At 41.3% G+C, this 15,886-nt stretch overlaps 1 protein-coding gene across 4 annotated transcripts in view; it reads right to left on the reverse strand.

Moving 5' to 3' along the window:
• PLCB3 (phospholipase C beta 3) overlaps nucleotides 1–15,886 on the reverse strand; it is a 268,516-nt gene that overhangs the window by 95,154 nt on the left and 157,476 nt on the right. For all 4 annotated transcript variants that reach the window (XM_040329022.1, XM_040329023.1, XM_040329020.1 and 1 more), the window contains exons 4-6: nucleotides 9,098–9,238; nucleotides 8,933–9,012; nucleotides 3,702–3,755 (exon numbers count right to left, since the gene is read on the reverse strand). In XM_040329022.1, the coding sequence (XP_040184956.1) occupies nucleotides 3,702–3,755; nucleotides 8,933–9,012; nucleotides 9,098–9,238 (275 nt within the window). The remainder of the gene's footprint in view (nucleotides 1–3,701; nucleotides 3,756–8,932; nucleotides 9,013–9,097; nucleotides 9,239–15,886) is intronic.

A 15,886-nucleotide genomic window follows, 5' to 3' on the forward strand; every position in this document is an offset into this window, starting at 1 on the left:
GTTAGAAACACTCACTAGGGAACATATTAACCCCTTCAGCACCATAAAAATCCCATAATTCCAATAAATCCCACCATATCTGATCTCCCACAGTACACAGAACATGGAAATGCAAATATTTTAGTAAATATAAACTGCTAAGTACCTTTTCTCATCAGCGGTATCTAGCAGTCTTTTGACTTCTAGCAGTGTCCAGCCAAGCACTAGTTAAAGCTTGAAGTTTTCATACTGCACTGAGCTGTCCTATCATGATCCAGGACCCCTGACCCTCTGTCTGTACAGTGCTGATTGAGACAGTGCATGTGATCAGCACAGGGCCAAGGGAAAAAAAAAAAAACTATCTAGCAATACACACCAAACCGAGCATGTGCAGCCTGACTCCATAGGCTCTGTGTTATAAGGAAATTATCATCAGGGGACAGTGCAGGGAGGGGAGGATCAGTGCACACATGATCAAACAGTCTTTTTACACAATGTAAAGGATTAACCCCTTAGGTTCCACAGTGTGTATAACAAGCATGCTTTACTGCATATACAGACTGATTTGACTATTGTGGGTTTAGTAAGGTGGGACCTAAATGAATCTGAATTGTTTTTCTAGCACACCCAACAACTGCTCAATGGATTGAGATCTGAAGTCAACACGTCAAACTCATGTTTAGGTAAGTGGTATGTGTCAAAGTAACAGCTGCATGAATGGGAAGACCAAGATTTCCCAGCAGAACATTGCCCAAAGCTTCACATTGCCTCTGCTGTCTTGCCTTGTTCCCATAGTACATCTGTTTTCCAGGCAAGCGGTGCACACACACTCAGCCACTCACATGATACAACAGAAACTAAAATAAAAAAGAAAGAAAATAGTAATTAAATTCATCAGACCAGCCACCTTGTTCCATTGCTCTGTGGTCCAGTTATGATGCTCACTGTAGCTGCTTTTGGCTGTGGACAAGTGTCAGCATGGGCACCACGGTTGGTTGGCAGCTACACAATCCATTTTTCTGCTTTCAACACATCAACGTGACGGTCACCATATTTAGTTGCTGCCTTATATATCCCTTCCCACTTTCAGATGTCATTGTAACAAGAGATCAAATGTTATTCACTTTACCTGTCAGTGATCTGAATGTTATGGCTGATCATTGTCTAATAATAAAAATCAGCAGAATTCTGCAACACTGATCGATGCGAACATCCCTCCAAGAAAAGGGTCTACGTTTTGATCATGACAGCAGGCAGCACCATATCACCAATGTATGCATGTAATAGACACGTCTCTAAAAGAAAAAGTCCTCATTCACAGAGGCGTTCTACAGTGTACACCCATGCAAGGGCCATTTTGCCTGCCCTTACCAGAAAAGGCAGTCTTATTAAGGTTACCGTATATACGAGTATAAGCCAAGTTTTCAGCCCATTTTTTAGGCTGAAAAACTACCCCTTCGGCTTATACTCGAGTCAGCACTAAAACATGTGTTTAAAAGCGTGTCTGCTGCTGTGTAATACATATGCAGCTGTATACTAAAAAGTTATCAAATAAAAGTGAACTGTTGTTCAAAGTGATAAAACAGCGCTATAAACAGATATACTCTGTTCAGATGGATATCCTGAATAGGTGATGGTGAGAGAGGTGATCGATCAATGGTATATAAGCACCTAATACCAAACAAAAAATTAATTTGTGAATGCACCTAAATGTGGATAAGTCGCCCAAAAAAGGAGGAAATAGGCTTACCACTGCAAATCTATGGGTGATTTGCTTACAAACCATCAGTACATCCAGGTACTGTACGGGTTAAACCAACTCAGGCGGGGGTACATAGGAGGCAAAAAAACACAAAGATCATAGTGTAATGTGACTAAACATTGACCCCTGCTAAGAATGGAAAAGACCCTTTGGTTAATGCCCGTACAATATTGTGAAAAAGGTATGCATATAATGAAATGGTTTCACCAATCAGCTTCTGTCCCCAGGAGCCGCGCGAGTACTGCAGATCAGCTGGTCTCGTTCTCCTGCTGTGGTGGACAAAAGATGGAGCGCGGTGGAACGCACTTTCGACTGAGGGTCAGGGCGTGGCTACAGTCAGACGCTACACGGAAGTCGAAAGTGCGTTCCACCGCGCTCCATCTTTTGTCCACCACAGCAGGAGAACGAGACCAGCTGATCTGCAGTACTCGCGCGGCTCCTGGGGACAGAAGCTGATTGGTGAAACCATTTCATTATATGCATACCTTTTTCACAATATTGTACGGGCATTAACCAAAGGGTCTTTTCCATTCTTAGCAGGGGTCAATGTTTAGTCACATTACACTATGATCTTTGTGTTTTTTTGCCTCCTATGTACCCCCGCCTGAGTTGGTTTAACCCGTACAGTACCTGGATGTACTGATGGTTTGTAAGCAAATCACACATAGATTTGCAGTGGTAAGCCTATTTCCTCCTTTTTTGGGCGACTTATCCACATTTAGGTGCATTCACAAATTAATTTTTTGTTTGGTATTAGGTGCTTATATACCATTGATCGATCACCTCTCTCACCATCACCTATTCAGGATATCCATCTGAACAGAGTATATCTGTTTATAGCGCTGTTTTATCACTTTGAACAACAGTTCACTTTTATTTGATAACTTTTTAGTATTCACTTTATAGATGGGTCACCATTTATTTTAAATAGCTGCTTTTAGAACAACACCATACACTATTGGTATTGTTTCTACACCTAGAGATAGTGTGTCACCACCTCACTATCACTTTGGTTGAAGGATCAATTCGCTTCCTGGCGCCGGAAGTGCAGCAGTAGGCCTTATTTTACTGCACCTTCTTTTACATATGCAGCTGTACCTTCATTAGTTAAACAGCGTGTGTCTGCCGCTGTATAATCGAGATTCCAGTCTATTCGGCCATCCTTTGTAAGAAAGCCCCGCCTCCTCCTTCTCATCCATCCGTGAGAGGAACACTGATACGATGCTGGGAAACTGTATCATTGTTCCGCCGATCACAGACGAGGAGGAGGCGGGGCTTTCTTACAAAGGACAGCCGAATAGACTGGAATCTGGATTACACAGCGGGAGACACACAATGTTTTACTAATGAAAAGGTATGGCTGCATATGGGCACAGTGAGAGACTGCAACCATGGGCACAGTGGGAGACTGCAACCATGGGCACAGTAAGAAACTGTAACCATGGGCACAGTGAGAGACTGCAACCATGGGCACAGTAAGATACTGACACTGGGCACAGTGAGAGACTGACACTGGGCACAGTGAGAGACTGACACTGGGCACAGCGAGGCTGCAGATGGGCATTGTTTACCCAGTAGCTTCTGCATTTTCCCACCCTAGGCTTATACTCGAGTCAATATGTTTTCCCAGTTTTTTGTGGTAAAATTAGGTGCCTCAGCTTATATTCGAGTTGGCTTATACTCGAGTATATTTACGATAATTGGGACAGCAGTGCAAGTGCCGATGCATGGCTCCAAATGCAGACATTTCCGTGTTTGCATACAATAGTTCCCCAAAAAATGTGTTATTAGAATACAGGATTTATATAGTGTCAACAGTTTGTGCAGCGCTTTACAATATAACAGGGGAAAGTACAATTACAACACAGTTTAATACAGTAGGAAGGCCCTGCTCGTGGAGCTTACAATCTAAAAGGTTCAATGAAAAAAACAAATCTAGCTGAAGGGCAATATTACTCACTTCTTGACTGGTATTCGCCCATCCTGATTCACCTGGAATTTCAATTTGGTGTACCTGAAAGAGGACATTGAACTATTTAAAGTGATTGTAAATGATCCTAATTAAAAATCAGTGCACTAATCTGATGTGGCCTAAATTGCCTTTAAAGTCCGAACCGTAGGTTTTACCCCTTTCTCCTATCTTCAAATATTACGGATGTGGCAACGGAGTCATTTCAATATTTACAAATCTGATGCCAAACTTTAAAAGGTACTCAAATAAAATGTGAATAATGCAATGCCACACAACAATAATCTTATGCAGAGTATTTTATAATAAACACTTAAAGGGTCAAAACATATTTTTTGCTGAAATGACTGTTTACAGGGTATATAGACAGAATAGTTAACTGATTCCTTTTAAAAATGATTAAAAATAGATAAAAAAACAATCATATAATGTAGGCGGGGTTTATGATCATGTGACCACCGTGATTGGCTGTCACATGATCAGAAAGCTCCCGATCGCAAGCAGGGATCGAGAGCTTTCTGTTAGCGTCCGGTAACTGTGCCGGGAGCGCGCTCTTGGCACAGCTCTATTTGCACTAATGCATGCAAATATGCAGCCACTCAGCACCAAGGCCCACCCGCGGAGAGGACGCATATTTGCGCGTGGCCAGCGACAAGAAGGTAAACTGAGACGTATGGCTAGTACACACGATCAGAACGTCAAATGACAAAAATCTTTTTTAGAGGGATCATACAAAAATCTGATCATTAGTACACAGCTTTCAAGAGCCAATCATGACAGTTCATGCAATATCCAAAGGGAGAAACACAGTGAAGATTTTTCTCCTCTGTGTGCCGGTTTATCAAGCGGAGAAGATCGCTTCACCCTCGGAGGAGTGAAGTGATCTTCCAACACTTCTAACACTGGAGAACTGCCCCTGATACTGGAATCTCGTGAGACTTTACGAGATTACAGTACCAGAAATTCACAGAAACACCGAGATGTCAGTTTATTGAGCGGTGATAAATTATCACCGCTCAGTACACTAACAGACCGCGTGGTCAATGTAATTAAAATAACGAGTCCCCCTACATAATATATATATATGTATACACACACACATACACTATATATACACATGTATATACACACACATTATATACCGTATTTATCGGGGTATAGCGCCCTCCCGCGTATAGCGCGCACCCCTAAAGTTGCCCCGAATCCTGTGGAAAAAAGTTTTTTTGTACTTACATTTTTGGTGTCTTGCGCGGCGTCCATCGGTGGCCTCGTCGGGTCCGGCGTCCGTCTGCGTCTTCGGGTGTCCTCTTCGTCAGGTCCGGCGTCCTTCTGTGGCGTCCTCGCGTCCTCCCCGCTCGTTTCCCGCGCCGAGTTTGAATACTGCGCCGACATATACAGAGCGCAGTACACTCGTGTATTGTCGTCAATGCTCGGCTACTCTCGCGCTGACGTCCAGGACGTCATCGCGGGAGGAGCCGAGACTGCCCGACAATACACGAGTGTACTGCGCTCGGTATATGTCGGCGCAGTATTCAAACTCGGCACGGGAAAGCAGGTATCGGCATATACCGCGCACCCACGATTTTGCCCTGATTTTCAGGGCAAAAAAGTGTGCGGTATACGCCGATAAATACGGTATATATACACATGTACACATTATATATATGTATGTATATATATATGTATACACATAAATATTACAGGGGGACATAGTTACAGTGTTGGGGGGTCAGAACGAGGTAGAAGGAAGTTAAAAATCTTCCCCCTTCCTCCTCAGAACCCCCAGGATTCTCTCTTCACTCCCCGCTTCACCAGCTCTGAGCTGGTGAATCGGGGAGTGTGAATTCTGACACAGATCGCCAGTGAAGAGCTCAGATCACAGCTTTATAAACTGGCTGTTTCTGTGTCAGTCTATGAGACTTCACTGTGTGAAGAGATAATCGGCGGGAGAACAAATTCAAACACTTCTCCCCCCGATTATCTCTGTTTCATAAACTGTTTTTGGGCTGTGATCACTGGTGATCCTTGGGATCACCGCTCTTCACTGCTTCATAAACGGACACCTTAATCAGTATTCGTCCGGAAAAAATAAATAAATCAGAAGACCAAGACCATGCATTCTTGTAAACAAAGAACATACATTACAATACAACACATTACATCACTTCTGAAGTCATAGTCTGTCGTACGAGAATTTCCGTAACTTTAGTAACCTATTGGTTTTCGATATGAGACTAGCATGCAAAAAACAAAACAAAAAAAGAAAAAAAACGGAGGATCGTGCTTAAGAAGGCTCAAATCTAGTGTAATAAACATACCTATCAACAGCTTCAGGCTCTCTCCAGTGACAGAACACATGTTCTCTGTCAAAGTGCAGGATTTGTGTTTAGAAAGAGTTACTGATTGGCTGGCTCTGCATGAATGGCACTCTTTGACAGAGAGCACATGAGTCACTGCTGCAGCTGTGTTCACTTTCCAGCAGCCAGAGTGAATGTGGGTGTTGGTGGAGAAGTATTACCCAGAATTTAGTAGCAGTTCAGGTTTTAGGACATCGGGGAGGTATCGAATGGATTAGAATTGGATAAGGCTGTGCAGGTGCTGATAATCCAACGCAGGGACAGGATTTCCTTTTCATTTCAAGCAATTAACAAAAAACAAATCATCACTAATGTCAGGTGCACAGGGTATGGCTATTTTTCAACCCAGCAGGCTCCCTGTTCTAACTATACGATGTTAGTACAGCGATCTTCCTGATGAGCTATTGTGTTCTGACAGGGGGAATGCACCTGCCAGAACACACCGGTCAGCACAGCCATTGGCTGACAGTGCTAATCGGATGCCGATCAGATGCCGTTTTCCCAGCATGCTCCCTCGACAGAAGCCGGTCGCGAGATCAGCTTTGAAGAAGAAGGACAATGATCTGTCCTAACCAGACTACAGTGATCTCTGCTTCGGTGCTCAGGGATGTATGGAGAGTTGCCGTGCTCTGGCACAGTTTGCACGCACGCTGAAGCAAACCATACTGGGGACCACCTCTTCAAAGCTGGCCAAAGAACAGTACACCCAACTGTTCCCAAGCACAGTGCAGAGCATTCACTAGGGCTGCAACTAACGATTATTTTCATAATCGAACAAAATAGCACCGTTTTGCGTTAAAAAAATCCTTGCCCTTTCCAAATACGCAGCGGCTGAAAAAATCATGGATGTGAACGTGTCCCATAGGAAAACAGGTAAATGAACTGTAGTGTGTTTCTGCAAAAAGCACCAAAAAAAAAGCTGTGACCCAGAACCGAGATGTTTAGTAACATAATGGGGGTAAAAAAAAAAAAAATTAGTACAAAAAGAGCTAAAAATCGCTACTGTAAGGGGTTCATTTTACAGTAGCGATTTGCTCTTTTTGTACTATAAAGGGATAATTTTCGTTTTTTTTAAACCCCATTATGTTACTGGCCGATAAATCGATTATGAAAATAGTAATCGATTAATTTCATAATCGATTAGTTGTTTTAGTCCTAGCATTCACACTACACAAATGGCCCGGACCAGATCAAAGAAGTGATCAATGTCCGGGCTCAGTTAAAACTGCCTGTGTGAGTGCAGCCCAAGATTAGTGGCAACAAAGCATTTCACTGCATGTTAGGCAACCCATGGACATAAGATAGTGGTCTAAAAAAATGCAATTTTAAATGGAATGTTCATTATCATCGGTACAATCAGATCTAAACCACCATTTAACCACTTAAAGTGGAGGTCCACCCAAAAAAATCAATTTTTAACATTAGATTGAGGCTAATTACTGGAGGCAGAATCGGGTGTTTTGTTTAAAATCAATGCAGTACTTACTGTTCTAGAGATAGATGTTCTCCGCCGCTTCCGGGTATGGGCGCTCCTATTTGATTGACAGCCTTCCGACCGTTGCATACAGCGTGTCACCAGTTTCCGAAAGTAGCCGAACGTCGGTGCGCAGGCGCCGTATAGAGCCGCACCGACGTTCGGCAACTCGTGACGCGCTGTATGCGACCGTCGGATAGCTGTCAATCAAATAGGAACGCCCAGTCCCGAAGACCATACCCGGAAGCGGCGGAGAACATCTATCTCTAAAACAGTAAGTACTGCATTGATTTAAAAAAAAAAACACCCGATTCTGCCTCCAGTAATTAGCCTCAATCTAATGTTAAAAAAAAAATTCGGGTGAACCCCCGCTTTAAGGACCGAGCCCCTTTCTGAGATTTGGCGTTTACAAGTTAAAAACATTTTTTGCATTCGGTATTGCATCCTATTGAAGTCAATGCCTAACTAATTATTTTCGTTTCCATTGACTTCAATGGGAAAACTCGCTTTGATATGCAAGTACTTTGGATTACGAGCATACTCCTGGAACGGATTATGCTTGTAATCCGAGGTTCAACTGTATTATTATTTTTTTATAATTATTTCTTATATTATAATTTATGATTTTGTGTTTCTAACTTTATCATACCCGGGATGTCTACTAGACTCTTGTTTGGACAGATTTAAGTGCGTTATTCCTAAGAATTACAGGCCTACAATATAAAATGCCAAATTTTCATGCAAAATAATCGTACCGCTTTCAGCACCAAAAATCTGAAAGAATCATACCGCCAGGGAGGTTAATAGAAAAAAAGCATCACAAGACCTCTTAAATATGATATCTGGGGTCAAAAAGAGCTAGGATCTCATATGTACATTAAAATGCAATAATAAATAAATAATAATTAAATGTCATAAATATATATATTAATTTATCCCTATGTCTCTTTAAGAGCTATGGGCGGAAGTGATGTTTTGACGTCACTTCCACCCTTGCAATGGTATGGAGATGGGTGGGGGCCATCTTCCTCTCACTTGTCTCCATACCAAGCCAGGTCAGCCTTCGCCGCTACCGATGGCTCTGGTAAGCGGCGGAGGGCACCGGAGAGCGGCAGTCCCCTCTCCCGCCGTTGATAAAAGTGATTTTGCGGCGAATCCGCCACAGAGACCACTTTTATCTGAGACAGGACCGCTCACTGAAGAAGAGGATACTGGGGTTATTGTAGCTTGCTGCTGCCATAACAATATCCATCTTCAAAGTCGATCCGGAAGGGGTTACGTTTCTTACCAATCAGAAAGGCCCTTGCACTATTAGTTGTTAGAGCTAAAACAGATCATACGATTAGATTGCACCGTGTACGTTTGATCATCATAAGAAAAAAGGAACGTACGCTTTTTGCAGAAACGCGTTCCGAGGTGAAATCTGTGCCAAAATATTTGTGGCCAATTTAAAAAGTCCTTCTGTCCAAACCTGAAACATACAAAAAAAAAAATGATAAGCAAGATATTGTAAAAAAAACTTATATGGTAAAGAAAAAGGTTTTGTCTAGAATTACTTTTGCTGTATCCTCCTGAACAGCCATGAAGTTGAGGAAATTGACGTTAACCATGTCAGTGCCATATACGACTGTAACTAGTTTATCTTCCGGACGTTGCTCAGCTGATGTGAAGCCTAAAATTTCCCTCATTCGGGAGTCCTACCAAAGAGAAAAATGCAGTAAAAAATATATAAATGACAAAGCAAGTTATTAAAATACAATAAAAAATGTAATAAAAGAATTAAACATTCTTGCACATGAAAAATATAAAAAAATGATCCTACGCTTAGGATGATAGATAGAAAAGGCTGCTGCCCCCCCTAATAGAATCCCCAAAGGGGGTACTAAAGAAATAGAAGAAAGAAATTGGGGGTGTTGGCGCTGCCTGGCCCTGAAGAGTGTTCTAAAAATGGGACCAATAAGAGTAGAAGCTGAAGTCCTACATAAATGTGAAAACAAATGATGCAATTAAACAATAATGTACTGCTATCAATAAGTGAACCTTAAATCGTTTAGTGGTATAACAGTGTAAGTGACACAATCCTTCACCTGTGACTAATAGCATAAGGCTGTGGGTATAATTAATAAAGTGAAATAGTGATACTCCAAATCAGCAAAATGTTAATAAAAAATTACCAAAGACCTTATAGCCGGAGGGCGTTCTACATGAAAAATGTCCTTCAAAAATAAACCGATACTAAAATAATTATAAAAAAATAAAATATAAGTGAACTCCAATTAGGTTCAATAAAGTGATATTTATAGCTGGATTCAGGTAGCCAGGCGCATCTTTGAGGCGGCGTAGCGTATCGTATTTACGCTACACCGCTGTAAGTCAAAGAGGCAAGTGCTGTATTCACAAAGCACTTGCCTGAATTAAGCGCGCCTAATTCAAATGAGGAGGGCGTGACCCTACGTGATTGACGTTTTTTACGAACGGCGCATGTGCCGTCCGTGGACATATCCCAGTGTGCATTGCTCCAAAGTACGCCGCAAGGACGTATTGGTTTCGACGTGAACGTAAATTACGTCCAGCCACATTTACGAACGACTTACACAAACAACGTAAATTTTTCAAATTTCGACGCGGGAACGACGGCCAAACTTAACATTGACTAGGCCAGCTATTTGTTCGACTAACTTTACGCCGGGAATCGCCTTACGTAAATGGCGTATCTTTACTGCGACGGACGCACGTACGTTCGTGAATCGGCGTATCTCGCTGATTTACGCATTCTAGGCGTAAATCAGCGTTCACGCCCCTAGCGGCCGGCGGAACTAGACAGCTAAGATACGACGGCGCAGGCCGTCGTATCTTAGCTAGGTTTAAGTGTATGTCAGTTTGAGCATACACTTAAACATACGACGGCTTAGATTCCGAGTTACGACGGCGTATCTACTGATACGCCGGCGTAACTCTTTGTGAATCTGGCTATGAATGTCCAATAATCAATATTAAAGTTCTATTCATCTGTGTTCAAATTGGTATATATATATATATATATATATATATATATATATATATATATATATATACACACACACATACACACACACACACACACACACACACACACACATACATACATACATACATACACACACACAGTATATACAGTCCTAATCAAAAGTTTAAGACCACTTGAAAAATGGCAAAAAATCATATTTTACATAGTTGGATCTTAACAAGGTTCCAAGTAGAGCTTCAACATGCAACAAGAAGAAATGAGTGAGACAAAAAAAATTTGAGCATTCAATTTAATGAAAACAACGAATAAACTGAAACAGGCTGTTTTTCAGCTGATCAAAAGTTTAGGACCACACCTCCAAAAAAAAATAAACCCCCCCAAAACAGAAATCCAACTTCCAAACATGAACTCAGTAATGAGTAGCTCCGCCGTTATTGTTGATCATTTCAAAAATGTGTTTCGGCGTGCTTGATGCCTCGCGTTTCCATGAGGTGAGTGGGAACATTTCTCCAAGTGGTGAAGACAGCGCACGAAGGCCATCTACTGTCTGGAACTATTGTCCATTTTTGTAAACTTCCATTGCTATCCATCCCCAAAGGTTCTCAATTGCATTAAGATCAGGAGAACACGCAGGATGGGCCAAAAGAGTGATGTTCTTCTCCTGGAAGAAGTCCCTTGTCCTGCGGGCATTGTGTACTGTAGTGTTGTCCTGTTGAAAAACCCAGTCGTTGCCACACAGACGAGGGCCCTCAGTCATGAGGAATGCTCTCTGCAACATCTGGACATAGCCAGCGGCCGTTTGACGCCCCTGCACTTCCTGAGCTCCATTGTTCCACTGAAGGAAAAAGCACCCCAGACCATTATGGCGCCCCCTCCACTGTGGCGCGTAGAAAACATCTCAGATGGGATCTGCTTGTCATGCCAGCAATGTTGGAAACCATCAGGACCATCAAGGTTACATTTTTCTCAAAACTTTCTTCCACCTTTGAATGTCCCATGTTTGGTGCTCTCTTGCAAAGTCCAAACGAGCAGTTCTGTGGCGTTCAAGGAGACAAGGTTTTTGAAGAAGTTTTTTTTTTTTCGAAGCCCTTCAGTCTCAGATGCCGTCTGATGGTTATGGGGCTGCAGTCAGCACCAGTAAGGGCCTTAATTTGGTTTGAGGATCGTCCAGTGTCTTGATGAGAGACCCTGCTTATGCAGTTCAGCAACCCGACCACGTTCAAAAAGGGAGAGGTTTTTTGCCTTTGCCATTACAATGTGTGACTACCTGACAGAAGATGACAATGAATCCACATCTTTGCACAGATTTGGCCTTTTAAAGGCATGTGGTCCTAAACTTTTGATCAGCTGAAAAACAGCCTGTTTTAGTTTATTCGTTATTTTTAATTAATTGAATGCTCAAAAATGTTTTTCTCTCACTCTCATTTCTTCTTGTTGCATGTTGAAGCTTTACTTGGAACCTTCTTAAGACCCAACAATGTAAAATATGATTTTTTGCCATTTTTTCAAGTGGTCTTAAACTTTTGATCAGGACTGTATATGATATTTGGCAACTATAAGAGTAGCAAATTAGCAAATACATCAATACTATTTGGTTTCACCACCATTGATCTATACGCAAATCAACCAATGACACTTGGATACATTTGTAAAGTTTTAAGCTATAAAGACATAAGGAAGTACAGCATTAGTTATAAAAACGAATCAACAAGAAAAGGTCTTCTCTAGCAAAATAGAGAATTGGATGTTTGTAGCATGTCATAATTCTGATTAATTAGGACCATCTTTGCAGAATATACAAATTAACCATTGTGTCAGTTCTTTATTACAATTTTCATAGAACCGCCAATTGTAAATCAAAGCAATACCTGGCTTGCACAGAAGATGGAACCAAAGTACAGACTTAAATCACCAAATATTTCTGTATACATTTACCTCCTAAACCAAACAGGAAAGCTCATCATACTTACAGTCAAGGGTCTTTAATAAATCATAATGACAATTCATGAGCCACTCTTTAGACCAATGTAAAACAGTAAGGGGCAGATCCACATACAAATAGATCGCCGCAGCGTATGTGAGATACGCTACGCCGCTGTAACTTACATTAGGCCGGTTCGAATCCCCAAAGAAATTACGCCGTAAGTTACGGCGGTGTAGTGTATCTCAAGCGGCGTAAGGGCGCGGAATTCAAATTGGCGATTAGGGGGCGTGTTTCATTTAAATGAAGCGCGTCCTCGCGCCAAATGAACTGCGCATGCGCCGTCCCGAAATTTCCCGCCGTGCGTTGCGCTAAATGACGTTGCAAGGACGTTGTTTTTTTAACATAGACGTGACTTACGTACATTCCGATTCACGGACGACTTACGCAAAAAAAAAAAATTCAAATGAAACGCGGGAACGACGGCCATACTTAACATGGCAAGTCTAACTTTACGCGACGAAATAGCAGCTTTAACTATACGCCGAAAAAAGCCGACTACAAACGCCATAAAAAAATGCGCCGGCCACTCGTACGTTCGTGGATCGTCGGAAATAGCTAGTTTGCATTCCCCGCGGGAAACGACGTGAACGCCACCCAGCGGACGCCGAAGTATTGCATCTTAGATCCGAAGGCGTACGAAGACGTACACCTGTCGGATCTAACCCAGAAGCCATCGTATCTTGTTTTGAGGATTCAAAACAACAATACGATGCAGGAAATTTGAAAGTACGCCGGCGTATCAGTAGATACACCGGCGTACTCGCTCTGTGGATCTGCCCCCAAACTCCTATCTAACCAGCCTTTGTACAGGTGACATATTACAATATCTCGGATCCCTAAGCAAATCAATCAGTAGGTTTTGTTTGTACAGGTGACAAAAGTCTCATCAGTTCCATAAATCTGTTCCGGATTATAAGAAATTGTGATGTTAATTTATCTAAAACCACAAAAGTAACAAGTTCCTGAATCACAAAAATGGTTAATACACTTTGTAGGCACCACAATAAAAACAGAGACCTGGCTGGTCTAAAGTAGAGTACACACTAAGAAAATCAGGTGAACATTTTCGTACGAGGAACGATTGTACAAGTTTCTGATAGTGTGTACACCAGTGTTCATTTTGGCAGCAAATTTCGATTTAGTTTTAGTCTTAGGACTAAAATGGCATTTTAGTTTTAGTCCCATTTTAGTCTTCTGCAATTGTTTATGTTTTAGTCGTATTTAGTCGACTAAATGTCCAGTACATTTTAGTCTACTAAAATCAAATGGGTGCAGTTAAACTGTAATGCATTCGTTAACCGTTCTCTACAATTTCCAAACTCATTATATACTTATGGTATTGAGGTATGAACATGCACTACAGACCAGTGTTAATTTTGAAGTCAAATTTCAATTTAGTTTTTTTTTAGTTTTAGTCTTTTGACTAAAAAGCCATTTTTGTTTTAGTCGTATTTTAGTCATCTCAATTGTTTTAGTTTTAGTCGACTAAAATAGTATTCAGTCGACTAAAATGTTTTAGTTGTTTTAGTCGACAAAATTAACACTGGTGTACACAACTTTCGAAAACCAATTTAGAACCGTCCAAATGGAAATTTGCAAAGGGACAAAATCCAACATTTTTCTCGTATGTGAACAGAATGATTTTTTCTTTAATGTGTTTGCTTTTTCTACGACGATAAAAAAAACAGACAATATAATCTATGTACAACGTTCCCATGTCAAAACAAAAAATTTCTTTCACGTACGAGATTTTTCGTACAATGAGTAGCACCCTCAGGTTCGACCATCTACGATCAATTGAGGAAAAGCAGAAGATAGCTTGTCCAATTTTCTTTTAGTGTGTACCCAACTTAACAATCTTGTATTCAATCATTTATTATTATTATTATCTAGGTACTTATATAGCGCCGTCAATTTACGCAGCGCTTTACATATATATTGTACATTCACATCGGTCCCTACCCTCAAGGAGCTTACAATCTAAGGTCCCTAACTCACATTCATATACTAGGGCCAATTTTTAGACGGAAGCCAATTAACCTACCAGCATGTCTTTGGAGTGTGGGAGGAAATCAGAATACCCAGAGGAAACCCATGCAGGCACAGGGAGAACATGCAAACTCCAGGCAGGTAGTGTCGTGGTCGGGATTCGAACCAGCGACCCTTTTAACTGCTAGGCGAGAGTGCTACTCACTACACCACTGTGCCGCCCAATCACACAAATTTATTTAAATTTACTTAACCATATATTCCCTGTTGGATTTGAAAGCAAGACACCTGACAAAACTTTCTATTCATTTTGGAGAGAATGGGGAAATCTTAAAATCTCAAGGAATAACCCTTAATTTCTACATGCCTCTTCACAACCTTGTTTCTATGTAGAATTTGCAATCAAGTTCATGTGTTTCCAGTGAAAAAACAGTTAATGCTATAGCATACAAACCCATTTAGACAATTGTACACATGCAAACTCATGGCAACAATTTGGGGAGTGGCCTTTTCCGTTCCAGCAGAATGGCGCCCCCGTGCAGTCATCTCTATATGGTCTGATAAGTTTACTGTGGAATAACTCTAGTGGGTTGTATAGGACTGTAACCTTAACCCTACTGAACACATTGGGGTCAATTCACTAACATGTGATGACGTGGTCACGTGACTCATTTTAATATATTATCGCATGCGGTAAGTCAGTCCAATTCATTAAAAATAAAACTATTATGCAGGGGTTTATCACAAAAATAAAATGTAATTATTGTTTAAAAAGCTCTCAAGTCACATTCACAAACGGATCAGAGAGTAAAAAAACATGTTATATTTACCACCAAAGTTTTGCTTGCAGTATCACATGCAGCGTTTGTCAAAAAACAGCGTGGATGTCCCCTGACCGCCAAACAGTTTTTTGACAAATAGCTGGTTTCCCCGCTGACAGCTGAATGTTATGCCGCGTACACACGACCGTTTTTCGGGTTCTAAAAAAATGAAATTTTTGTGGGCTCCAGAGCATTTTTCACGATCTAAAAAATGGCCCAATTTTTTTTCGAACATGCTTTATTTTTTCACAACGTTTTTAACGTTAACGTTTTTAAGGTTGTAAAAAATGATCGTGTGTGGGCTTTAACGATGTGAAAAAAACACGCATGCTCAGAAGCAAGTTATGAGACAGGAGCGCTCGTTCTGGTAAAACTACAGTTCGTAATGGTGTAAGCACATTCATCCCGCTGTAACAGACAAAAAAGCGCAAATCGTCTTTTACTAACACAAAATCAGCTAAAGCAGCCCAAAGGGTGGCGCCATCTGAATGGAACTTCCCCTTTATAGTGCCGTCGTACGCGTTGTACGTCACCGCGCTTTGCT

The sequence above is a fragment of the Rana temporaria genome, chromosome 11 (genome assembly GCF_905171775.1).
Source record: "Rana temporaria chromosome 11, aRanTem1.1, whole genome shotgun sequence".
Taxonomy (NCBI): Eukaryota; Metazoa; Chordata; class Amphibia; order Anura; family Ranidae; genus Rana; species Rana temporaria.